The sequence below is a fragment of the Podarcis vaucheri genome (genome assembly GCF_965113315.1).
Source record: "Podarcis vaucheri genome assembly, chromosome: 3".
Lineage (NCBI taxonomy): Eukaryota > Metazoa > Chordata > Lepidosauria > Squamata > Lacertidae > Podarcis > Podarcis vaucheri.
In genome coordinates this window covers 120,591,824-120,619,377 of record NC_138761.1, presented here as the reverse complement: position 1 = coordinate 120,619,377, position 27,554 = coordinate 120,591,824, and the positions used below count along the sequence as shown (strand labels likewise).

Here is a 27,554-nt window from a genome sequence, read left to right as displayed (position 1 = left end):
AATAGGTTCTAGATGGTTTCATTAGTCAAGGGGCTGGGAGGAGGCGAATACTTTTGATTGGTTGTGGAGGCGGGATGCGCATGCGCCGTTCCCCCTCCTCCGCCCGCCCCAAGGCGGCCTCCTCGTCGCCCGTTTCCCCGCCTCCCGCTCCCCTTCCGAAACGGGGAGGTGCCGGAGGGCGGCTCCGCCATCCCCGCCGCCTTCCTGCCGAGGGAGGGAGGCCGGCCTTGGCCTAAGCGCCATGGACCGCTTCGGCTGGACCAGCGGCCTCCTGGAGATCCACGAGAACCTGGTCACGCAGCAGCGCGGCGTCCGCCTCTACGACGGCGAGGAGAAGGTCGGGGGAGCCGGCCGGGGCGCGGGGCAGGCGGGCCTGGGCTAGGCAGGCAAGGCAGGGGCGCGGGCTGGAGGAAGCAGGCAGAGCTCTCCTCCTTAGAGGTCCTGATTGCCCCGAGGAGGATTTTTAAAAAGGGAAAAACCTCCCGCAGAAAACTGCATCTAGAAAGCTAGGGTGTCAGGGTGCTGCCGCCCCTCCCCGCTCCGTTTTCTACCTGCAGGGAGTATTTTGCCTGGCACTGTGAAATGAAATACCCCCAACAGCATTGGGTGGGGCTTGGACTGATTTCTCTTACCTGTCGCAGGTATTGGAACTGTAGATCATCCCTAGGCAAGGTGTCCAGAAGTATAGTTTTGTTTTTTTCCAATTTTTTTTATTGATTTTCACAAAATTATAGACAAAAAAAATCATAAACTTATTAAAATTACACTTATTAACACTGTTAAGTGACTTCCTCGCTTCCCCTTGGTTGAATTTCAATGCATATCCTTTTAACGGTTTTCCAAATCATAGTTCTTATAAACTTAAACCATAACATCCTTGAATCTTTTCATTTTGAAATTAAACATATTAATTCATCACTTAACTTATATAAAATCCCAAGCCAATAAATATCTGCAAGCTATTTCCAGTTAGTCAGAAGTATAGTTTTGGATTGAATGGAGCTTTGTAGTATCGGGAAGCATCAAGCAAGGTAGTGAATTTGTTGCAAGAAGGTGCGGATTGTGGTTCTCTCTCCCATTACAATACTCATTTCAGTGTCTTCCTCTACATTCCAGCTTTGTTTTTGAGTCGGAGGTTATCAATACAACATCTTTTTAAAGTTTTCATGCCTGCATCTTAAGTAGGTTAGGCTTGCTAAAATATCTGGATTTTTCTGTAGCATTCATACACAGATCACATGTGGAGTTTTTTATTTTCTTTATTATCACGCTGTAATAGCATCTCACCTTTGAAATCAGAATAATTGAAGAAAATCACACTGAAACAGTGTCAGAGCAAAACCAGTCATTGAGATCCTTTGCATAGGGTGGTAGCCCTGTTTGGAGCAGGCTGTGAGGTCATCCTTGCCTGCCTCACTCTCCAGTTCCTTTCCCCAGGGCAGTTTGCACCTCTGGATTAGAGAAAGCTTAGTCAATTGACTTAAATCCAAAGTCAGGCAATGAAGGAGCAATGCAAGTGCACAAGGTCTCATCACCACACCTCAAGTTTAACAACTGCACCAACAAGCCTGCTCTAATCTACAAAAAGTTTGCCTCATTTTATTATGGATTTCACAGTATCTGTGGTTCATATGCATTGAAGCTACTTCATTCTAATTCATACTGGTCTTTGTTGTCTGGTATTCCTGGGAAATAGTACTTGAATTCCATCTTAAATGTCAAAAGAAGCACCTCTCATTTTGCTACAGGAAGTGACAGATTATAGGTAGGGACCTGAATTTCAAGATTTCAAAGGCGAAAGCAACCATGAACCTGTTGCTCATGCTTGCTTCGACCAGTTCTGCCTACCTGCACAATCTAGAAGGAGCCGAAGCAAAAGCTGATAATTGAAATTTCAAATGGAGAAGGGCCATGGTTTAGTGGTAGAGCAATCTGCTCTAAGCCTGATATCTGCTGGTAGCCCCTGCAAAGCTGCCAGTCAGTGCTGACATGGTATAAGGCATTTTCCTGTATTCCTAAACTTTGGTTTAGCATAAGAACACTTGGAAAGTTTATCTCTCCCTGTGTGCCCACCAAAACTGTTCTAGAAGTTCATCCAGCCCTCCAGATTTGAGGGGGGAGTAGAGGGAGAAGCCCACTGTAAGAACATATGCCCTGCTCACTCAAGGTGTTTAGTAGTATCCAGCAAGTACTCTGCATGATTTTTAAATTATGTATTGGGCAAAAACTGGATGAGACTTAGATGAACTGAAATATCTCTTCCTTACCCAGGTAAAGTTTGATACGGGCATATTGCTTCTGAGTACACACAGATTGATCTGGAGAGATCAGAAAAATCATGTAAGTTTCAGCACTCTGGTATGTCTGTAATTTCCATATAATATGCAAAAGAACAGTAAAGTTAATTTGCCTGTGATGGTTGTGTGAGCAAACTGTCTCCCCCAAACAAACCATGTGCCGTAAGAACACACATTGGATCACGCCCTGGTTATGGCCTGTGGTATGTTTTGGAGCAAGACATAGCACAAATCTTGGCTAAGCCCAAACATTGGCTATATTCCCTTTGCTGTCTCTGCAGCAGAACCTGGGGGTGAGCGAAGGGGCTGCTATTAGTAAATGTGAACCAACACACTTGCCTGCTCATGCTAAACCATAATTTGACCTGGCATTACATGTAAAGCAACCCAATTTAGGGTTTAGACAACATGCTGCATTCTGATTGATCAAAAATGAAAGCGAAAATTTCTGATCTCCTTGCAGCCTCTCTAAAGGAGAAGGGAGGGTTTGGGGTGTGTGCAAGCCCAAGGGGAGGTTTATTATTGTTTTCAGCATGCGACTGGTTAGGTGTGTGGGACATGATTTAGAGAATTGTGAGTTAGCAGCCTTGCCTCTTCACAGGTTTTACTGTCTTTAGCCAATCTCCTACTACTATAACTATTATTATTTCAAACAAAAACAAAACCCCCTCCGTTTAAAAGGCTATAGATTAATTTTATTCTTTGCTAATTAAACAGTTGGTTTCAAGAATAAAAATTCACGAGGATTACAACTTTGGAAATGATGAAATAAAATAGATCTATGTAATCTGAGGTACAGAGATTTAAACTGGAGATGTTAATAAGCCCAAAATGTTTGCAGTTACAGCACCGAAAACAGTAAAAAGCAGTTTATACTTGCAGGATAGCTTAGGCAAAAAAATGGGTCATTTTGAGCAATGTGTTGCTGTTGTTACCGTATTTTTCGCCCTATAGGGCGCACTGCCCCATAGGACGCACCCAGGTTTTTTTTTGGGGGGGGGAATAAAGAAAAACATTTATTTCCCCCGCAGGCACGGGGCTGGCGCAGGGGAAGCCCGAGCTTCCCCCTACCCCAGCCCCCAGAACAGCCTGCTATCCGCAAGCCTAGGGAGCCCGGCGCAGAGTCGCGCCGGTCTCCCCAGGCTTGTGCAGAGCTGCGCGAAGCCGGGGGCTGCAGGCAGCTCTGCGCAGCGATTCCTGAAGCCTGGAGAGCAAGAGGGGTTGGTGCGCACCGACCCCTCTCGCTTTCCAGGCTTCAGCGAAAGCCTGCATTCTCTGCATAGCACGTACACACATTTCCCCTCCATTTTTGGAGGGGAAAAAGTGCGTCCTATAGAGCGAAAAATACGGTATTTCATATCCATGGGAGCTTTTTTCTCCACACACCTGTGTATGTGAGTAGCAAGAATGGTCTAGAATGGCAAGAATTCTACACATGAAATGCTTCAGTGCAGAACTTAGTGCAAAAACAGTGCCGTGATTCCACAGTCTTAAAATAAGAGCAGGATTCAATTAAAATGTCTTTGTTTTTATTCTCTCTATTGCTACTTTTAGGACTGTTGTATGGCTATTCCTCTTTCCCAAATTATCTTCATTGAAGAACAAGCAGCCGGGATAGGAAAAAGGTAGTACTGTGAGTTTGTAGCAAAATCTGTTATGTTGGGGACAGTCGCTTCCCTGGGTTATTTGGAATATTCAGTATTTCACAAGCATCCAATCCGTAATGCATCCTTATTTTCCTTTCTCAGAACTTTATTCAAGGATGAGTGGGGTTCTAGGCAGTGGCGCCCTCCCTGCGGAATAAAGGGCTGCCTTCAGATGTCTATGGAAAGTCATATAATTGTTTATCTCCTTGACATCTGATGGGAGAGCATTCCACATGGCAGGCACTACTACCGAGAAGGCCCTCTGCCTGGTTCCCTGTAACTTCACTTCTCTCAATTAGGGAACCGCCAGAAGGACCGTGGAGCTGGACCTCAGTGTCTGGGCTGAACGATGTGGGTGGAGACGCTCCTGTTATAATTTGTTCTACGATACATGTAACCTTGCCTTGGGTCTGCTTGTGAAGAGTGGATTTATCAGCCTGTTGCTGTAGCCTCTAGTAGTGCTGACTACTTTGTCCAGCGAGCTTGGCATGTTTGTCTTCCATGAGCATTGCAGCTTTTCCATTAGTGGCTGTAAAGGTAAAGGGACCCCTGACCATTAAGTCCAGTTGCGGACGACTCTGGGGTTGTGTGCTCATCTCACTTTATTGGACGAGGGAGACAGCGTTTGTCTGCAGACAGCTACCAGGTCATGTGGCCAGCATGACTAAGCCACTTCTGGCGTACCAGAGCAAAACACTGCTTACCTTCCCGCTGGAGCGGTACCTATTTATCTACTTGCGCTATGACATGCTTTCGAACTGCTAGGTTGGCAAGAGCAGGGACCGAGCAACGGGAGCTCACCCCGTCGCGGGGATTCGAACTGCCGACCTTCTGATCGGCAAGCCCTATGCTCTGTAGTTTAGACCACAGCACCACCATCAAAGCATCTTGTAAAAAATACTATCATTTACCTATGCACAGTGTGAAAAGCAGTGACAGTGCGCAACTCCGAGTTGTGATGGTACAGTAATACCTCGGGTTGAAGTAGCTTCGGGATGAATATTTTCGGGTTGCGCTCTGCAGCGACCCAGAAGTAATGGAGCGTGTTACTTCCGGGTTTCACCGCTTTTACAGACGCTCAAAATGACGTCATGCGCAGAAGCAGTGAAACACCGCCCGCGCAGTCACATGTTACGTTCACTTCAGGATGTGAGCGGGGCTCTGGAACGGATCCTGTTCGCATCCAGAGGTACCACTGTACTGCTGCTTGTTGGAACCAGGCAGGGCAGAGGAAGCACTCGCTCGGTGGCAGCAGCGGGTACAGCTACATGCACACATTTGCCCCGCTGCCATCCCAGCACTTCTGTCATCAGCGCCATACCCCTCTCCATCCCTGTCCCAGAAGGTAGGAGGGCTGCCACTGGCAGAGGCTGCTGCGCTTATCCTCATGGGTATGTTTAGCCTGGTGAAGAGGAGACTGAGAGACGATACGATAGCAATGTTCAAATATCTAAAGGGCTGCCATATGGAGGATTGGAGGAAGCTCCAGAGGCTAGGACCCAAACCAATGGATTCAAGTTATAAGAAAGGAGATTTTGACTAAACATCAGAGCTGTTTGATAGTGGAATGGACTCCCATGAGAGGCGATGGACTTCCTTGGCTATCTGCCATGTATGCTTAAATTGGGATTCCTTCATTGTAGGGGGTTGGACTAGATGACCCTAAGGGTCCCATCCAATTCTGCAATTCTATAAGTTCCTTTTTGTCTGCCTTGAATCTCCTATTACATATAGAGAGAGAGATGAAATATTCTGAAATATTCTGAAAACTAAAATTCTTAACAGCTGAATGAATTCTTGAAAATTTATAAGAAACATGTAATATTACATTCCACCAGCTATATTTTTAGCCTGTGATAAAAGACTGCATAAAACTTTAAAAATCTACTTTTGTTAATATTTAGAAAGCGGCCTTGCTTTTTTATAACTACAGGGCACATAAAGATTTTCTCTCTTCCTCTTCCCATCTCTTCAGTGCGAAAATAGTGGTTCATCTTCATCCAGTACCTTCCAACAAGGAGCCTGGCCCTTTCCAGAGTAGTAAATACTCGTATATCAAACTTTCTTTCAAAGAACATGGACAGATTGAGGTATATATGTATTTTTAGCCTGATGGGGGTGAGGTGATATTGGGATGGGTTTTATAAATTTCATTTGTGTAAAGATAAAGCCTGGTTAAAATGATTTTTTTGCAAGACTTAAATGGGTAAAAATAAATCATTATACAGGTATTACTGTTTATTACTATTGTGTCTTGCTTGTAACATGCTGGTATGGACTGCTAAACTTTTGAGATCTGTAAAGATAAGTGATGCAGTAAAACTCAGTCCTTTGAGAAATTACTTTTATGAAATTGTTTTTATTTAGAAAATACTAAATATATTTAAATCAGTTTCAGTGCATCCTTGGAATTAACCTCCCTCCTTTCCTCCTTTCTTTTTTTAAACCTCTGCACAGTTCTACAGAAGGCTATCGGAAGAAATGACTCAGCGGAGGTGGGAAAACATGCCTGCTTCTCAGACCATTGATGTTACCAGAGGCTCGCAGGTGTTTATGCAGTTTCTGATTATTGGACCTCTGCTTTCAAATAAGCATTTCAATAAGTATCCTTTTTGCTTTATGCATCTGTTTTATTATGTAGCACTCTCCTCCCCATCCCACAATGTTAATTGAAATTGGCTATTTTTGACAGGTAATGTAATTTGAAAACATGAAGCTGATTACAGTGGTGCCTCGCAAGACGAAATTAATTCGTTCCGCGAGTTTTGTCGTCTTGCGGTTTTTTTCGTCTTGTGAAGCACGGTGTCGGGAAAGTTTTAGGAAAGCTTCAAAAATCACCAGTCTTTAAAAACCTCAAAAAGGCTACCACACCGCGTTCTATGAGTTGCTCCTCGAAGTCAAGTCGCAACTGTATTAACGGTGTTAAGAAAAAGGAAACAAACTTGCAAGACGTTTTCGTCTTGCGAAGCAAGCCCATAGGGAAAATCGTCTTGTGAAGCAACTCAAAAAACAAAAAACCCTTTCGTCTAGCGAGTTTTTCGTCTTGCGAGGCATTCGTCTTGTGGGGCACCACTGTATACAGTTGCATTTAGAAATAGCACTAAATGAGGTGCACTAAATGTGCACTGACATGCACAGCCTTTCCTGACACTGTCACAGGCCACAGAATATTTAGGGGGCCCCTGGTTGTTTCTAAATACACCTCATGTCCCAGATCTCACAGATGTTATAAGGCAGGCACAGACTTTAGGTAAAGGTAAAGGGACCCCTGACCATTAGGTCCAGTCGTGACCGACTCTGGGGTTGCGGCGCTCATCTCGCTTTACTGGCCGAGGGAGCCTGCGTACAGCTTCAGGGTCATGTGGCCAGCATGACTAAGCTGCTTCTGGCGAACCAGAGTAGCGCATGGAAACGCTGTTTACCTTCCCGCCAGAGCGGTACCTATTTATCTACTTGCACTTTGACGTGCTTTCGAACTGCTAGGTTGGCAGGAGCAGGGACCGAGCAACGGGAGCTCACCCCGTCGCGGGGATTCAAACTGCCGACCTTCTGATCAGCAAGTCCTAGGCTCTGTGGTTTAACCCACAGCGCCACCCGTGTCCCTACACATTTGTTTAGCTCCCAGCAATTGAAATACCTTCTCAGAACTGGCTGCTGTGCAGCTGGATGCTGGCTTTTTTGGGGTGGGGCTTTGTCCTTCTGGGGCCCAGCCATTATCTCATCAGGGCCTTACTTGTGTCCAAAAGGAGGGAACTCTAAGCACTTCATTCATAATCCTTTTGTTGTTATATTTTTTTTTCAGACAGGGAGAATAAGAGCTGCAGGAATTGTAGGCATTGAGAGAAAATTAGAAGAAAGAAGAAAAGAGATGGATAAGAACATTTCCGAGGTGGGTAATATTGGAATTTCATGTGCAGATTTTTTTTGTAACTCTTTGAGTTGTTGGAAGCTGCTGATAGGGAGAGTCTGTAATTATATTTGGATCACAGTCATTGTGTTTGGGAGCCAGATGTGTTATATGTTTAAAAATACATGACCACTGCTTACTGGCTTTTGCAAAGGATGTCTCCCCCCTCTACAAATGCAGTTATTGCACTTTTTACGCAGCTGTAGCACAAGATAGAGGTTTCTTATCATGAAGTGAATGCTTCTTTTGGGGAAAAATTATTTTCCTCCAGCGCTTGCATAGCGTAATTTGTTATTTGGGAACGTTAACGTTAGTTTAAGTTGTCTGTTGTTGCTTCAGTTTTCTGTGCACTGCTTAGAGATAGTTTTAATAAATTAAGCAGTATAGAAATTACCGTATTTTTCGCTCTATAACACGCAGATTTTTTCTCCTGAAAAGGAAGGGGAAATGTCTGTGCGTGTTATGGAGCGAATGTGTGGTCCCTGGAGCCGAAAAATGAGGCAAAAATCAAATCGGGCTTCACAATTGCTGAACGGAACAAAGAGCAGGGAAAGCCCCTCCCCTCCAGGCAAGAAGAGGAAGTGGCAGCTTTCCTGCATTCTGCTTCAGGGTCTTACTGCCCTCCCGCTCTGTTTCGTTGCTGTGTTTGCTGAAACGGAACAAAGAGCAGGGAAAGCCCCTCCCCTCCAGACAAGTAGAGAGGAAAGCAGAGCGTCCCTCTAATTCCTCTCTGTGCTCCGGAGGGAACAATGTTTGTGAAGGGAGAGAGATTACAGGTTCAGTTTAAAATTCTGATTTGACTTCCTGCTTTTTGTTTTTGGGGACACACAGCATTCAAATATGCTTTCTTCCATTTAAAAGGATGAAATCCTTAAACAGTGTTTTGCCTGTAAATTCATGCGATCTGGAAGATTACAGTGTTGTGTACCTCTTAAGGGATGGCAAAGCTTAGGTTTCGCTGCTAAATAGTTCTTAATGCAGTTAAAATGCTTTCTTCTGTCAAGGCAATTAAAAAAAATAAATATCAGGCAGCCGGAAAACATGCAGATGGGAGGGAGGGAGAGAGAGAGAGCGCGCTGGCTGGCTTGGGTGGGTGGGGGGGGGACTTTTGCCTTCCTTTCCTCACGTTATAGCCCTCTCCTGCATTCTTAGCCTTCTGTGTTTTTCCTTCCCTCCCCACTTAAAATGTGGTTACAAAGCATGGATCCACATAGATCCTCAGGATCTTTGCATTGGGTCACCCCAAATTCACCATCAGAGCACACAGCATGTCCATGGCTACAGCCTGCCCCCCCCCAAATCACGCACCCACTGTTGCCTGGGGCTGCAATGGTGCAAAAAAGTGGTACAAAGCATGGATCCACAGGGATTCTCAGGATTTTTGCATTGGGTCACCCCAAATTCACCATCAGATCACATGTCTGTGGCCACAGCATGAAGCACAAAAATGATACATCCACTGTTTCATTCAGAATATTTTTTCCCTTGTTTTCCTCCTCTAAAAACGATGTGCGTGTTATGGTCAGGTGCGTGTTATAGAGCGAAAAATACGGTATATGGTCAAGTAATCAAAAATGCCACTTCTCCTCTAACCAGTGCATCAGTTGCAATAGTGAGAGCTGCGTGCAACATGCCCGTATAAAGCGTCACATATAAGTGCCTGTGGTGTAACTGTGTTTCTTTCACACCACTTTAAAATGTTTTATATTTTAGAGCAGAGCTTTCCAAACTTTTCATGTTGGTTGACACACTTTATAGACATTCATCATTTCACAACACAGTACAGTGGTACCTTGGGTTAAGTACTTAATTCATTCTGGAGGTCCGTTCTTAACCTGAAACTGTTCTTAACCTGAAGCACCACTTTAGCTAATGCGGCCTTCTGTCACCATGCTGCCGGAGCACGATTTCTGTTCTTATCCTGAAGCAAAGTTCTTAACCTGAGGTACTATTTCTGGGTTAGCGGAGTCTGTAACCTGAAGCGTCTGTAACCTGAAGCGTATGTAACCCAAGGTACCACTGTAATTTAGTTTTACTAATCCCTTTCCAGCCCCAGGAGGAATGCAAAGGAGCGTTTGTGCAACACACCTACGCACTGCGGCCGACACACTAACGTGTCACAAATCACAGTGTGCCTTTGCACATAAGTCTGTTGGTTGGGCTAGTTTGATGTGAGAGAGTGAGATAATCTGTTAAGAGGAGTCAGTCATACAGTTGAGATAATCAGTCAGAAGGTATTAGGAAGGTATAGGCTGGTAAAGAAACTAAGGTTAATAAACTGACAAGAAAATTATCTGAGAAACCATAAACTTGTTAATGCTTATAAAATAAACTTGTTTATTTGGTTTAATTTTAACAACTGTCTGGACTCAGTGTGTACCCGAGAGTAACGGGTTGGTGGCAGCGGGGAAGCGAGCACAGTGGGGGCGCAGGGATCAATAGACCGTCAAACGTCCGGGGACTCTGTGTTTTAGAAATCTGCACTGTCTTCCTGCTTTGCTCCTTGAGTTTTGTGCCTTCCAGCCTCAGCATCGCAGGGCATATTTCCAGTGTTAATTTTTATAAAGGGTCAAACCTATATAGCAGGCATAGGCAAACTCGGCCGTCCAGATGTTTTGAGACTACAGTTCCCATCATCCCTGACCACTGGTCCTGTTAGCTAGGGATGATGGGAGTTGTAGTCCCAAAACATCTGGACGGCCGAGTTTGCCTATGCCTGCTATATAGCAATCCTTTCCTCCTCCATTGCTTTGGACAAAGGTATTGCCATGATATCACTGGATCAGGCATGGCTGACTCAAAACACTGTACACAGAGAAATAAATGCAGGCTTTTCCAATTGTCCGAAGAGACCGCAAAGCATTTTCTAAGGGTTAGAAAAACAAAGAGCCGTTTAAGGCCATATGAATGCAGCCTAGCTAATGGCAGGGGGCAGAAGGAAGAAGGGGGATTGGGAATTCTATAAACACGAGGGTTTATCTTTCCTAATAATTTGCTTCCTGGTATTTGTAACAGCTTGTTTTTGTTTATCACTTCTGGCTACTGTGTTTTTTGTTTCTGGTGGTAGAATTTCCTTGTTTTTAGAACAAGAAGATCATACCCACATCATTGTCACTCCTTATTGTTTACTGCAACAAATTGATCTCTGTCGTTTTTATAAGGATTTACTTACTCTCCTCTTTTTACAACTGGCACATACAAATTTAGGGTGGAGCTGAACAATATAGGAGCCCCTTGTTTCCTGCTGGTCTTCCTCCACCCCATGTAGTAAAAGCGGTTGAATTATAAGATGGTGTGTTGCTGTTCATTTTCCACCACCTTCCCGCTACACTTCACCCCATGAAGTAGATTGGGAAAGGGTCATCTTACAGCACAATGACTATTTATTTATTTCCAAGCATTTCTATGTTGATTAATATTTCAAAGGTCTCTAAGCAGACATGCGGCATGTTATCTTTAACTGTGTGGTGGGGATGCAGGTGGCGCTGTGGGTTAAACCACAGAGCCTAGGACTTGCCGATCAGAAGGTCAGCGGTTCGAATCCCCGCGACAGGGTGAGCTCCCGTTGCTCGGTCCCTGCTCCTGCCAACCTAGCAGTTCGAAAGCACATCAAAGTACAAGTAGATAAATAGGTACCGCTCCGGCGGGAAGGTAAACGGCGTTTCCGTGCGCTGCTCTGGTTCTCCAGAAGCGGCTTAGTCATGCTGGCCACATGACCCAGAAGCTGTATGCCGGCTCCCTCGGCCAGTAAAGCGAGATGAGCGTCGCAACTCCAGAGTCAGTCACGACTGGACCTAATGGTCAGAGGTCCCTTTACCTTTACCTTTACCTATCAGGGAGGGCTGGTGGAGGAAGAGCCATGAGGCTACTGTTTGCAGCCGAAGCAGCCAATTTTCTTGCGCCACCAGTAGAAAATCTGCCTTGTATGCAGAAGATTCTAGGTACAATAACCTGCAGCTGCCGGTAGGGCTGGGAGACAGCCCTGTTTGAAATCCAGAAGAGTTTGCCTGTCAGGGTAGACAATACTAAACAAGATAGACCAATGTTCTGACTCAGTATGAGGCGATTTTCTGTGCCCCCGTGTTGTTCTCTTCCACTCTGTTTATCAGAGGATAAAAGAAATCAAACGGTGGATGTTGAAAACATAGGGAAATCTGCTTTGCACTTATCAATCAGTTTATTTCAGAACTTGTGCCCTGCGTTACAAAATGGGTTTCCTGCACCTGCTGGTTGCTGCTGATAAAAATTCATTCCCTTAGTTCTTTGTTTTTCTGAGGAAATTCCTGTTAGGTGTGTGCACATTCTCCTTTGTACTTGGGCGTGAATCAATTAGACAGGGGAAGAATTATTTACAGCATGCCCTTTATTTATCTACATCTGTTTTTCTCTCTTTGCTGGCTTGTTTTTCTGCATGCTACTGACAACATGCATAAGATGCTAAAGGTTTGATCATTTCCATTAGGTTAGAATAGTGAATTTGGTGAATAATTGGGGAGGCAATGTTGCATGCAATAATGTCTTGTTAAATGCTAAATGCTTCCAGATTTTGATGAGATGTCAGGTTTATGTTTGCAGTTCATGGTTTTAAATTGTTTGCAATACTTGTGTTGGCTTTAGCTGTTTTGATTTCCCCCCAATTAGTTTTAGTGTTGTTTATCATGTTGCTTCATATTGTATTTTTAATGGTCTGCAAACTGCCCAGAGAACTCCAGTTATATGGGTGGTATACATCTGTAATTATTCATTACATTTCTAACCTGCCTTTTCTTCAGGGAACTCATAGATGGCATACGTGGTACTTTCCTTTTTTAATTAGTCTTGCCTATAAATATTTAAATGGGACGTGGGTGGCGCTGTGGGTTAAACCACAGAGCCTAGGGCTTGCCGATCAGAAGGTCGGCGGTTCGAATCCCCAGGACGGGGTGAGCTCCCATTGCTCAGTCCCAGCTCCTGCCAACATAGCAGTTTGAAAGCACGTCAAGTGCAAGTAGATAAATAGGTACTGCTCTGATGGGAAGGTAAACGGCATTTCCATGCGCTGCTCTGGTTCGCCAGAAGCGGCTTAGTCATGCTGGCCACATAACCCGGAAGTTGTACGCCGGCTCCCTCGGCCAATAAAGCGAGATGAGCGCCGCAACCCCAGAGTCTGTCACGACTGGACCTAATGGTCAGGGGTCCCTTTACCTTTACCTATGAATATTTAAATATAAGTACAAGCTTTTGAAATCTGAGTATTAAAGGTCATTTACTGCCAATCCTTGACTTAAAATGACCCCACCCTCTTATCTGGAAGGTGAGGACCTCTTAACGCACAGCGTGCTATTCATACAGAAACAGTCTGCTCAGCTTACAAAGCACAGGGCTAGAATCTTCTTAATTACAGTTTTAAAGCACATGGTCTTACAATGCTAGAATTAATTATTTTCAGGGCTTTGATTTTGGAGGGAAGGCAGCGGTGGAAGAAATATTTCAATGATGCAATGAGACTGTCTTTCTATAAGTGAGGAACACATTACCAAGTGTGTGTCTGATTATTGCAGGCTTTTGAAGACCTCAGCAAGCTAATGGAAAAGGTAAAGTATCACTTTTTAACTCTCTGAATTTAAATTGGCTAGGCCCCATCCAGAGAACCATGAGTAAGCAGAATGTTGAGCATGCCCTGCTGAATGTCGCAGGTAACAGGTGATGGTGTCTGAAGGATCCGCTTCTAAGTGGGTAGGAAGCTGTGGGATGTGGCTAAGACTCCACCCCATCCCATAGCAAATCATCTTGGAGGAAGTCATGATTGAATCTTCTTACACTAATGATTAGCATTACATTTGTGAGAGAAGGAATGCTCAGACTGAGTCCAGAAGCTCCCTTTCTCTAGCTATCACCTTGTGCTAATAGTTGGGGCACTTCCAGACAGTCTGTTTATTGAGCATTCATCCTGATTTGTTTGCAGAGAGATTGGATGTTATGTCAAAGGAAGTGTTCCTTCACGTGTTCCAGTGCGTTTCCTTATGGCAAAAAAAATATGCAACATTTTGGAGAAGTGGGTTTGTTGTGCAAGACTACCCAATCAAATCTAATTGTGCAGCCTGAATTGGTTAGGTTGTGACTGAATCCCACCTGAAATTAGCCACTGTCTGGAAGTGGCCTTGATTAAATCTGCAAGATGTCCTGCTTGGAAGCCCCTCAAAGCTTGATTCTGCGTCAGAGGCTCATGGCAGAGTGTTCTGTCTTCAACAGCTGTGTCTTGTCTCTCTGTTGTGTCTTAATAGGCTAAGGAAATGGTGGAATTGTCCAAATCGATTGCTAACAAGATCAAAGAAAAGCAAGGTGACATCACGGAAGATGAGGTCAGTTAATATTTTAATGCGCTAGACGCCAACGCACTCTGAGAAACATGGACTTAAGCTGCCATGATAATATATATATAATGCTTCCAAACTCTGAATTGGTAATATGGCATAACAAATGCTGGTGATCTATGAAACTTCACCGCAGTGCTTTGCCTCATCCATGCCCACAACCTCGCCTGTAGTTGAAAATAAGCATGAACATGCACCTATAGTCTTCACTCACTCACTCACTCACAATAATGCTGATATTGATGCTTAATTTATTGGCTGTTTCCTGAACATGGAATAGTCTCATGAGAAATCTGTCCCAGCTTCCTTGAGGATAAGCTGGCTGAGGGTCTTCCTTGCAAGTAGAGCAAGGAGAGCAGTCTTTTGTAGGTGAGGAAAAGGTGACTTGGCAATCCACGGCAGCGTCATTCCTACTTGGGGAATGCTGTCGGCATCCACTTCCTCTGCATGCTGAATCCTGGCCATTTCCTACTCCCAAGCCTTTCTTTGCTTGGCCTCCTAAAAACAGCACCTGTTCTTTGCTGGGCAAGGGGTATAATAGGTGCATTTCGTTTTCTTTGGGGAATTTTAAGAGTGAACTTGAGCGGAGATAGGGAATGTAGCACAGGTCATGATTTTGGCAGACCTATGACTCCTCAGTTATCTCCCTGTTTTAGTACATTAGGAACTTCCTAGTACAGTGGTGCCTCGCAAGACGAAAAGAATTCGTTCCGCGAGTCTTTTCGTCTTGCGATGTTTTTCGTCTTGCGAAGCACGGTCCGTCGCAACTGCGCCTCTTCCAGCGGCTTTTAAAAAAAAGTGCAAGACGTTTCCGTCTTGCAAAGCAAGCCCATAGGGAAATTCGTCTAGCGAAGCAACGCAAAACCGAAAAACCCTTTTGTCTAGCAAGTTTTTCGTCTTGTGGGGCACCACTGTACTTCTAAAACTTCCGTCCTAGGGAATGAAACAACTCCCATACGAGGAAAGGTTGCAACATTTGGTGGTGGTGGTGTTTTAATTTAGAGAAAAGGCAAGTAAGAAGCAACAGTGTGCTGGTCCTGGGGGGGGGGTACTGAGCGGCGTGGTCTAAGGCCGGTCTTAGGTTGAGGGTAAGGAGGCTCCCATCAGGGGCGAAGCGAGATCCAAAGCGAGGAGTCGGGCGTGGTCAGGAACTCAGGAGAGCAGGTCAGGGTGCCGGCAGGAACAGGTTACCAGCGATGTTGCTCCCGCAACCTGGGACTGGGGCTGCCGGCTTTTATCTGCCCCGAGGCATAGGGCGGCCCTGATCCTCTGGTGACTCACCTCTCCTGGCCTGGAGGCGAGCACTCCTCCTGATAGAACTTAGTTCCCTCCGCCTCTCTGCCCTGAGCCTCTGCAGCTCAGGAGAGGCTGGAGGGTTACTGGACCCAGAGGCAACCTCACCTTCCCCTGTCAGGGCTGGGAGAGGAGTACCTGCAGGCAATGGGTTCTCCATCACCTCAGGAGCCAGAGTGGATTCATCTGGTGTCTGCTCCTGAGGATCCGGCACAGGTGCGGGCCCTTCAGATTCAAGCCCCTGCCCCAGCTCAGCCAGCCCTGGAGGCGGGGACTCCTGTGCGGGCTGGGATTGCTCAGGTTCAGCCTCTGAATCAGATTCCCAGGCCATCACAAACAGGACTGAACTGCATAACATGATGCATGATATAGAGAAAGGGGATAAAGATAAGTTTCCCCACCCCACCTCATAACACTGGAACTTAGGAACATCTGGTGAAGCTGAATGTTGAAAGATTCAGGTTGAGCAAACTGCCCACAGGAGGAAGTGATGGCTGGCCACCAAGTTGGATGGCTTTAAAAGAGGATTAGACAAATGTGGAGGATGAGGCTGCTGGCTGCATTCTGTGTACTTCTGAATACCAGTTGCTGGAAACCACAGGAGAAGAGGGTTGCTGCTGGACCTGCTTCCCATAGGCATCTCTGCTTGAGCAATGGGACTCCTCCCTTCCCCTTGTGTGAGCCTTGCACATCGCAGATCGGCTCCAGAGGGTTGAGAGAACCCCCAGAACAGATTTAGAGTGCATGCGGTACGCGGAGAGGGGGTTAAACTTCCATTGTGCAAGGAGGAATCCTTGCTCTGATGGAATGTTTGCCGTACTGCTATGCTGAATCCGACCCTACAAGAACAGGACGCTGGGCTGGATGGGGCACTGGCCTGGACTAGCAGGCTCTTTCTATGTTCGTTCATCTATCTGGGATGCATCTGTTTGTTAAGAATATGGCATCTTTTTTTTGGTATAAGTTTGATTGAACATTTAAACAAAATATATTATCCAAAAACATGTCATTCTTAATACCCCTCCCCCCGTTTTGTTGCGTCTTCAAATACTTTGTAAAGGGTTCCCATTCATCTTTGAAGTCACAATTATCCTTGTCAATTTTGCCAGTTCTGTATAGTCCATCAGTTTTTCTTGCCATGATTCTTTCGTTGGGGTTTCTTCAGTCTTCCATCCTTGTGCTATTAGGACTCTCGCAGCTGTTGTTGCATACATGAAGATGTTTTTCAGCTTTTTTGGCAGGTCTTTCCCTACGATCCCTAACAAAAATGCTTCAGGTTTTTAAACAAATGTTAGATGGAACATTTTCTTCAATTCATTGTATATTATTTCCCAAATTTTTTAATTACCTTACAATCCCACCACATATGATAAAATGTTCCCTCCTTTTCCTTACACTTCCAACATATATTTGAACTAGTTTTGTACATTTCCCCTAACTGCACTGGTGTCATATACCATCTGTACATCAACTTCATATAATTCTCCTTCAACAGGGAACAGTCTGTAAATTTTAAATCAGTTTTCCATAATTTTTCCCAACCTTCCATCATGATGTTGTGCCCTACATCTTGTGCCCATTTAATCATGACTGATTTTACCTCTTCATCTTTCATCTCCCATTCTAATAGTATGCTGTATGTGGCCTTCAGTAATTTCACTTTCCCTTCAATCACTTCCAAAGAATATGGCATCTTAATCCGCATTGTTCTTCCTCCCGCTCTCTCCTATTTCCACAGACAATCAGGTTTAAATCATACCTGTTGAGCATGGGCATAGCTAATCCAGTCACCAGGGAAACACATGGATCCGGAACACATTTCCATATGCAACTGGCAAAGCAATTAGCTGGCATTTTACAGGCACCTTTAGAGGTAAGGCACTTGAGAATCTTAATTTATTTCATATTTACAATGCATATTTTATATTTCTGTGCATATTTACTTTGGACTAAGTATGTAGGCATAGGATTGTAGCCATAACACACTTGATCAAAATTATGTCCAGTTAGTAGATTAATCAGGGGCACATTTTAAATCTTTGGGGAATTAAAAGGGCTGTGTTAGAAGGGCACTCTAGTAGGCAACTCACACGCACATCCAGTTTTAAAAAACAACACAAAACAAAGTTGGCTTTCTTTTAGTTAGCATTCCAAACTAGCAGATCTTGCATTTCACAATGAAATTCCCACAACTTTTTTTAGCAGTAAGAGCCACAGGCAACAGAGGCTGACAATGCATAGAAGCAGACATTTATGTGCTGTGCTGTGCGTGCAATTTCTCAGCCTCATCTAACATGATTGTGCATACACAGCCTTATTTTTAAAAATAAAAATCCACCTCATCAGCTGTTTTGAGAGGAGGAATAAGGGATGGAAACAGTCCCATTTCCTCACCATAGGGTGATCAACAGGAATTCAGGTTTTTAAAAGTAGGGGCTCTGTTGGATCAGAACTATTGCTAATATGCTTCTTTAAAATGTGGACTTTCTTCAGTGGTGATACTCCTTTGTGAGCAGATTTAAACAATAGGTGCCACAGTATAATTTTTCAATCCAGTGATAAAGATGTACAGTGGTGCCTCGCGAGACGAAATTAATTCATTCCGCAAGTTTTTTCTTCTTGCGAGTTTTTTGTCTTGCGAAGCACGGTTTCCCATAGGAATGCATTGAAAATCAATCAATGCGTTCCTATGGAGACCATCCGGGGACAGAGGGGAAGCGCCGCGCACCTTCCCCTCTGTCCCCGGACCTGTCTTCTCCCCGTTGCCGCCCCTTGGTTCAAAAGGGGTCCGGGGACAGAGGGGAAGCGCCGCGCGCCTTCCCCTCTGTCCCCTCTTTTGAAGCAAGGGGCGGAGGGGAGAAGATCGCTTCTCCCCGTTGCCACCCCTTGGTTCAAAAGGGGTCCGGGGAGAGAGGGGAAGGCGCGCTGCGCTTCCCCGCTATCCCCGGAGCTTGCGGGGCAAGCTTCGTTTTGCAAGCCCATAGGGAAATGCGTCTTGCGAAGCGGCTAAGAAAACGAAAAACTTCTTCGTCTAGCGAGTTTTTCGTCTTCCGAGGCGTTCGTCTTGCGGGGTACCACTGTATAATGGATATTGAAGGAGAACTGGGAAATTGCTCAGAAGCTACATTATTTGCCTCTGTTACCACTGCTGAGTACACAGGAGATCCACACTGGCAGTGTTTGTACATCCCCTTAAATCATGGTCAGCTTAACTATGGCTGAAAGGGGATTGTGCTGTTGCACAGGGTGAAAAATCACAGGAACTTCACTCCTCCCCTCCTTCTACCATGCTGCTGGGATCTAAGCCATGATTTGGTTTTGTCCAAACCCGGGCTCCTAGCTTGGCTTTCTCCAAACAAACCACAAGTTGTAACCAAGATTCTTGACTTAACATCCATCATTTGTTTAGGGAAAGCTAACCACAAATCTGGGTTTGGATGTGATGCTTAGCGGTACAGCAGCAGCAAGAAGGAGCAAAGCACCTCTGATTTTTCACTCCATGCACATTGGCTTAACTATTGTTTGAAAGTAAGATACGAAGCAGATCATTGGAGCAGTGTCAAATAGAAAAAGAAGATGACCTTTTAGAAACTACTGACAAATTTCCAGGACTATGTTTACTGCAGCTTCTGTGTCATTTGCATTTCCAGATACAGTGGTACCTCGGGTTAAGTACTTAACTCTTTCGGAGGTCTGTACTTAACCTGAAACTGTACTTAACCTGAAGCACCACTTTAGCTAATGGGGCCTCCTGCTGCCGCCGCACCGCCAGAGCATGATTTCTGTTCTCATCCTGAAGCAAAGTTCTTAACCTGAATCACTATTTCTGGGTTAGCGGAGTCTGTAACCTGAAGCGTAAATAATAATAATAATAATAATAATAATAATAATAATAATAATTTATTATTTGTACCCCGCCCGTCTGGCTGGGTTTCCCCAGCCACCCTGGGCGGCTTCCACAGAGACCAAAAATACACTAAAATGTAACCTGAGGCGTATGTAACCCGAGGTACCACCGTATGTTTTCTGCTTGGGCATGTTGATGTTGTCAACTAGCCCATCATAACTTCTTAGAGACAGCAGGCTGGATGTTCTAAATTGGTTCTCTGATATTGTGTCCACAGGAGCGGGGAGGAATAATGTCACTCACAGAGGTTTACTGCTTGGTGAATCGTGCTCGAGGCTTGGAGGTGAGGAACAATGACCTTGTTGCATTTCCTCAAAAGTTGGCTTGATCCACTTAATGCTTCTCCAAGTAGCCAAAACTGAAATGATGTTGTTTCTGTAGGGGATGGGGAAATATTTCTTCCCTTTGGTGTCTAGCTGTTCCCCTTTTCTTTAAAAGAACATTATAAAAATAATGCTAACAAGATAGGATAATTTTCCAGAGTAAATTCCATCCAATAATGTGCTACAGAACAATGAAGTGGGGATGTCTTGAAGGCATTAAGGCGGGGGCGGGCGTACCTTTGACCTTCCAGATGTTCTTGGACTCCAGCTCCCATCAGCTCTAGCCAGGATGGCTAATGATCAGGGATTATGGGAGTTCCAGCAACATCTGGAGCTCGACTGGACCTTGCATTGAGTTCCCAAGATTCCTTGGTGAAGCATTGGACAGTTTTTAGTATTTTTGAAATAAAACGAAGGCTTGTAAAATACCTGAAGTGCAGTTACGTTCTGAGGGCGTGGAGATGGATGTCAATAATTTTTTTAAAATATGTGGAGCGAGTGAGCAAAACAGACTGGGAAGAGAAGATTTAAAAGTTTTGCTATTCAAATAGCTGAAGCCTGTTGCATGAGAGCTTTATTTCTTGCAGACTGACTAGCAAGCAAGTGCCAAAAGGAATACTTTCTGAATTGCACAGATGTCTTGCATTGCAGAGCAGCCAGATAAGTCCACAGAGAGCAAGAGCAGTCTATTCCAACTATTATGCATTTCAGATTACGAGGCCTACAAGACTAGCACATAATACGCAACTTGGCTTGAAACATAAGCTAAAAAGCATTCGGTGTGTTCTGCCATCACTGCACTAAACCTTTACTTTTCTTAGCAAAGTATGTGTGTGGGTTTCTTTGATTCGAGCTCAACAGACTGGTGACTGTTTAGGTCAGTAGTGAGGAACATGTGGCCCTTCGGGTCCTGATGGACTACAATTCCCATCATCCCTATCTGTTGGCCAAGTTTACTAGGAGCAATGGGAGTTGTAGTTTAGCAGCGTTTGGAGGGTCACGGGTTTCCCATGCTTGGTGTGTGCTATGAGGTAACTGGTATTTGTCATGTTACAGAGTGCCAGCAAAAGATTGAAACCAAATAAATGTGTGTTTCAAATTATTAGGAGCCTTTGTCCTATGAGACTGCTATACTCCTTTCCCTAATGTGTAGTTTGACTCGGAGACAATTCCTATGACTGTATTTTCAGGTGTAAATATCCACATGGGTAACGTATGAACCACTCCTACATGTGTGGTTACCTTCATTATTTCTTAGGATTTACATATTCTCGTTTGAAGGAGGAGTAGGGATTGTTAATACATGTAAGCACTATTCATATTTGAATTGACACTGATGTATTTTACTGCTTCTGTATTCACACCATAATGCAGGGGGGGGGGAGTGTTCTATGAGGCAGTTGTGAGAATAAGACATGCTTGCAATGTGATTAACATAACTGAGTTCTCACCCCCTTAGCTGCTCTCACCTGAAGATCTAGTAAATGCGTGTAAGATGTTGGAAGCACTAAAATTACCTCTCAGGTGAGAATCCTTTAGAATTTAATTCTAACTCATCTTTTCCCCTCCCCTGTCCCCCAGAAATGGTATGATGGGGCTTGTTCCCCCATCCTCCTTCCAATATGCAGACTTTAGAACCAAGAAGTAGCACGAAGCAACCAGGCACATGGCTGCAGTTATGCTATCTTCTGTCAAATGCCCACTTAAGGTTTGGTGTTTGCCTCGTCCTTACCAACTGATTTTTTGAAAAACCCGGCAGGTGTATGTGAGCTGTAGTTGTCAAGTAGTAAGGGCGCATATCTACATTTCTGAAGGTCATGGTGTTTCTTCTTGCCACCTGATGATGGTGGTGATGATAGATTTTATATATATATATATATATATATATATATATATATATATATATATATATGGTTTTGGTGTCTTCGGGTGTCTTCCCGTGTAAGAGTCGGGGTGTCTGTCTGCACAGACACCCCGACTCTTACACGGGAAGACACCCGAAGACACCAAAACCTGCATTCCTGTACCCGTGAAAATCTACGAAAGCATATATATATATATATATATATATGAATGAAATTTTCCATTTTCAAAAGCCAAAAAAGAAAAAAGAAAAATTAAAAACACATACAATTTGAAATCCTTATTTTCTATAACATCTTTCCCTGACTTCCCCAGACCTCCCCTTCTTATATTCCCATTCGAATTGTAAATTCAACAAGTTCTTATCCCCAGTTTTTAACCTTTTTATACTTAATTCATTTTTTAAAAATCAATTTTACCTTATAAACCTTAAAATTTATACCTCAGTACTCATTCTTAAATCCTTTTTTCTAAAGTCGACCCAAATTCCTTTCCACGAATTCCCCACTTTTCATACTGATATCAAAACAAAATAAAAGAAAAAGACAGATTATATTTAAACACCCTTTGGATCCCCAAACCCCACCCCGTCCCCTTTCCCGGTTTCAATCCCCAACAAATGTCCAACAGTCTTAGTCTGCTATCAGCCTGGAGATCTCACATCCGAGGCCCTTAATTGTCTCTCAGTTCCTCTCTGCCGGATTTTTTGATAGTCCTTAATATTAATGATGATGATAGATTTATACCCCGCCCATCTGACTGGGTTTCCCCAACCACTCTGAGCGGCTCCCGGCAAAATACAGTGGTACCTTGGTTTGCATACATCTTGGTTTGCATATGTTTTGGATTACAAACATGTCAAACCCGGAAGTGCGTGTCCCGGTTTGCAACCTTTTTTTGGATTACAACCCTTTTTTGGGGGGGGGGATTACGAACAATTTTTGGGGGGAGGCCCCATTGGTGAAAGCGCGCCTTGGGTTACCACCTGTTTTGGTTTACAAACAGACCTCCGGAACGGATTATGGTTGTAAACCAAGGTACCACTGTAGTAAAAACACAATGAAGCATCAAATATTAAAAGCTTCCCTAAACAGGGCTGCCTTCAGATGTCTTCTAAAGGTCAGATAGTTCTTTATTTCCTTGACATCTGATGAGAGGGCATTCCGCAGGGCAGGTGCCACTACCAAGAAGGCCCTATTTAGCAGTGAATGGGGACCTGATTCAAAGGAAATACAGTGGTACCCCGGGTTACATGTGCTTCAGGTTACAGACTCCGCTAACCCAGAAATATTACCTCGGGTTAAGAACTTTGCTTCAGGATGAGAACAGAAATCGTGCTCCAGCGGCGCAGCAGCAGGCCCCATTAGCTAAAGTGGTGCTTCAGGTTAAGAACAGTTTCAGGTTAAGAACGGACCTCTGGAACGAATTAAGTACTTAACCCGTGGTACCACTGTAGTTGAAAGCGCTGCTTCCTTGCGTACTCAGGATTGCAGAAACCACACCAGGCTAGAGAATCAGTTCTTTACTACCTTGCTCTTATATCTTTTAAACAGTATCCTGAGGAAGGGAGTGGGTCTCATCCACACTGTACATTTAAAGCACATTACTTCCCCCAAAGAATCTGTAATTTTTAAGGGTGCTGGGAATTGGAGGAATGTGAGTGGTAAACTACGGTGGTGGTGGTTTATTAAATTTCTTTACTTCCCTTCATCTGAAGATCACAGTTTACAGCTCCCAGCATTCTTTGGGGGGAGCAGTGTGCTTCAGATGTGTTGTGTTGATGTGACTGGAGGAGCTAGTTTCAGGTGTGGGGGGATCTGGAATGAAAGTCCTCACGGCTCTTTGTGCTATGGGGACAGATGGGGCAAGGAGTCTTAGGAGGCCTCCTTAAGCCACAGGATGATGAAAGGAAGTAGGACAATGAAAAGCAGGATGGAGATATGAAGAAGAAAAGGAAAAAACAGAATTGAGACTGTGCGCCTTTTGAAAGAAAGGAAGTTGGCAAGATTGTGGAGAAACCTGCCCATTGAGAATTCTTCTTTCTTTACCTCCTTGTGACCTGGAAATGCTAAGAGACAAGAAGGGCCCATAAAGCACTGGGCGGAGTCGTAAATGAGACTAAATTTTACTTACCAATTTGAGCTAATCAACCAATTCTTTGGCTACAGGCTTCTAGTTAAGGTTTGTATTTTTCCTCATCTCGAGTTTAGGCTGCGTATATTTGACAGCGGCGTTATGGTGATTGAGCTCCAGTCCCACAATGAAGAGGAGATGGTGGCTTCTGCCTTAGAGACAGTATGTAAACGCTTTATTTTCTCAAGCAATCTGTTAAAGAAATAGTGATGCTTTCTGTTGTTGTCGCCAAGCTTCAAATCTATGTCCTGTTTCCTTTTGTAAATCACATATCACCCACACGTTTTTACATGTCAGAAGAATAGACACCCACCTGCTTCAAGCTCAGCGTAGCTGGATACAGTCAAAACAGATCTCTTGTCTCTGTATTCCCATTGCCTGACTTTTATGCAAAAGATGGGTAATTTTCTGCAGTATTCATCCCTTGTTCCTGATGTATATTTTGCTCCAGGAGGCTTAGTTTGGTCAGAATCAGGCATTCACCTCCAGATACATTTGCTAGATACATTTGTTGTTGTTTAGTCGTTTAGTCATGTCCGACTCTTCGTGACCCCATGGACCAGAGCACGCCAGGCACTCCTGTCTTCCACTGCCTTCCCACAGTTTGGTCAAACTCATGTTTGTAGCTTCGAGAACACTGTCCAATCATCTCATCCTCTGTCGTCCCCTTCTCCTTGTGCTCTCCATCTTTCTCAACATCAAGGTCTTTTCCAGGGAGTCTTCTCTTCTCATGAGGTGGCCAAAGTCTTGGAGCCTCAGCTTCACAATCTGTCCTTCCAGTGAGCACTCAGGGCTGATTTCCTTCAGAATGGACAGGTTTGATCTTCTTGCAGTCCATGGGACTCTCAAGAGTCTCCTCCAGCACCATAATTCAAAAGCATCAATTCTTTGGCGATCAGCCTTCTTTATGGTCCAGCTCTCACTTCCATACATCACTACTGGGAAAACTGTAGCTTTAACTATACGGACTTTTGTTGGCAAGGTGATGTCTCTTCTAGATACATTACTGCTGGTTAATGAGCCACCATAGCTGCTAGAGGGCTGTGAAAATTTGTGTCCCCATGACTCCTCTCCCCATGTACTATATGAAACCAAAGAGGCACATTGTTTACCAGATGTGAATCCCCCCCCCAGCTGTCCTAAACTGTGTTGATCTTGCCCCTCCAACCTCCATCTCTGCTCCCTTTCCCAGCCGGACAGCTGCCAAAAGGGGTAAGGGGCCGCAAAGCCCCCTTTCATGTCAACCCCTATGTTGAGCCAGAGTTGGACAGGATGGCCTCCCAATGCCCTTGCCAGTTCTGTGATTCTGGTGTCAAAACAAGTGTGCCCATGCATATAAAGCGTATAGGATACGGTACATGTGTTCCCACCCTGCAGCCGTGACCGCTTGTGCATCTTTGGTGGTGGAACGGCTCTGCAAGCATACTGAGAAAGTTCTGCTGGGATATCTGTCGCAGAAGCAGGCTATCCTGCCTTCCTCCAGTGTTGTAGGGCTTCTGCTGAATTCTACGAACTTTCAGCAGCAGATTTCCAGTACAGGTTTTTACCCAAAGTTTTTTAAATCCTAACTAAATGTTTGCTAAGCAGGAAAAGCCTGGTATTTGACCTGCAGGTTAGGGACGCATGCCTACTTCAAAGGACTTCCTGTTACTGGAGTGGAGGGGCGGGACCGAAAAAAATGACCGCTGCTTCACAAGTTGTGAAGACAAATTATTCCATCACGTTTTCTGTAAAGAGCTATGGCTCGTTGTATATGAGGTTATCCTATCTTTCATCTTGCCACAAACCCGAGAAGTGGGTTAAGGTGAGAGATAGTGACTTTCTCAGGGCCACGAAGAGATCATCATAGCCAAACAAGGATTTGAATCCAGGGCTCCATAATCAAAATCCAGCACTCTCCATCCCTTTGTCATTTAGCAGATACTAAATGTGTAAAACCAGGCACAGTGTTCCTTATAACGTGTGAGATCTGTATCTGTCTTTGGGACAGTGTATAATTGGAACCACAGTTGTACTGGGTCACCATATCATGGATGCAGAGTTTACACTTAGTTTAAAAGGGAGAGAGACCATCATGACTCTTACATATTACAGATTACATGCCATGAACACACCTCTCTACCTGTTCAAGTGTGTGTACATGTGTATGTATAATTGTCTTAAGTTAAGGATAAATTTGTGAGGTTGCAAAACTGTGGTGTCGGTCACATCTTTTGAAACACAATGAAAAGAAAGCATTTAAGCTATGTCTACTTCTTGGCTATTTTTGTAGGGAAGATCAATCCAACTAACACATAAATAGCTAATAGTATTTGAACTTCAATGAACATTAAATTTACACAATGTTATGTAAATAAGTTTACAAATGGTATGTTGGTCACTGTGGAATTACCCATGCAAAGCTTTTATTTTATAATTTTTGTCCTCTAGGTCTCTGAAAAGGGATCTCTTACAGCAGAAGAGTTTGCAAAGCTCGTGGGAATGTCTGTACTTTTAGCTAAAGAAAGGTAAGCAAATAAACAACAAATTTTCCTTCATTTTTAATACCTCAAGACATCTATTAAAAATAACACAAGTACTTCTTTTTCTTTTTCTAGGCTGCTTCTAGCTGAAAAGATGGGCCAACTTTGCAGAGATGATTCTGTAGAAGGCTTGAGATTCTACCCAAATTTATTTCTCACACAGAGTTAATGATAGGTTAGCTCTCTCCTCCCCTCCGTTCAAATATGCTTGCCACATGTAGGCTGGACCAAAAGAAGCCAAATGATCTACCTTGTGCCCAGCTGACCTTGTGATGGTGCACAAACATTTCCTGAGGTGGCGGTGGGCCCTATGTGGAAAGAGGAAGAAGGGGGAACATAAAAGTGTGCATAAATTATGTTATGTTACAACTGTGTGCAGGTCGTGTGGGATAATTAATGCAGAGGACTAATTTGAAACTTTTTTCTTAAGAGGACAGATTTGATACACTAGAAATATTGTGCTATTAAATTACAGAGGAAGGCAGTTAAGTGATTCAGGAAAGGTGGGGATGTTATTGTGACCTACTTGCAAGAGTAGACAGAGCACAAAACGTGCTGTTTGCTTAGTACATTTTCCCCTATTCCATTTTGACTATGGACTTTGTATCTACAACTCCAAAGCAATTATGTTTTCGGTAGTGTTAGAAGAAGATCACTGGTGTGAACGTAACACGATTCAGAGCGTGTTTGCCCTTTCCAGTTACTACTGAATAATTCAATTTGAAAGTGCCTACATTTCAGGGGGGAAATCTTCCTGGGTATGTTTGCCTATAAACTTTCTTCAGAGGAAGGATTAATCTGTATTATAAAAAACGTAGACACCAGCATGTTGCTTTGTGCTGAATGTTAAGACAATAAGCATTGTGAACTCAGATTTCCTTCCTTTCATTCTTTGATTCTCAACTCCATGATGTTGCTATTTTTGTCTTATTTTGCCTAGCTATGAGGAATTCTGCCAGCGATTCTGAGAGCTTTTCTGCCAGCTGCCTTTTTTAAATACTCTTTCTTTTAAAAACCAGTCATTCATTTGAGCACCAATTCTCTATCAGGGTGGAAGTTATCACTGCGTCTATGAAAGACAAACCCATTTTAATAGGGATAATTCCTTAGCGTCATATGTGATGTGTTCTTACACCATTATGTTGTTTTACCAAATACCAGTAATCCTATTGGAGTTGTGTGTTTGCTTTGTGTTCTGGAAGATGTGTCATTATAATGTCTGATATGAAGAGATATTTTAGTACAGCTGCAATATTTAGTTTATTAATTGGCTAGATTGGCTGATTAAAAACCTTTTGATCAACTAAAAA

General features: G+C 44.0%; 1 protein-coding gene across 1 annotated transcript; it reads left to right on the top strand.

The window, feature by feature from the left end:
* The first annotated feature begins 127 nt into the window (after positions 1–127).
* VPS36 (vacuolar protein sorting 36 homolog) lies at positions 128–27,554 on the top strand. The gene is made up of 14 exons (XM_082216471.1): positions 128–337; positions 2,272–2,340; positions 3,852–3,922; positions 5,919–6,033; positions 6,401–6,490; positions 7,746–7,832; positions 13,391–13,423; positions 14,114–14,191; positions 17,235–17,369; positions 19,621–19,686; positions 21,186–21,250; positions 23,800–23,884; positions 26,153–26,229; positions 26,320–27,554. The coding sequence occupies exons 1-14, from the start codon at positions 242–244 to the stop codon at positions 26,411–26,413; spliced, it is 1,161 nt and encodes a 386-aa protein (XP_082072597.1). The 5' UTR covers positions 128–241; the 3' UTR covers positions 26,414–27,554.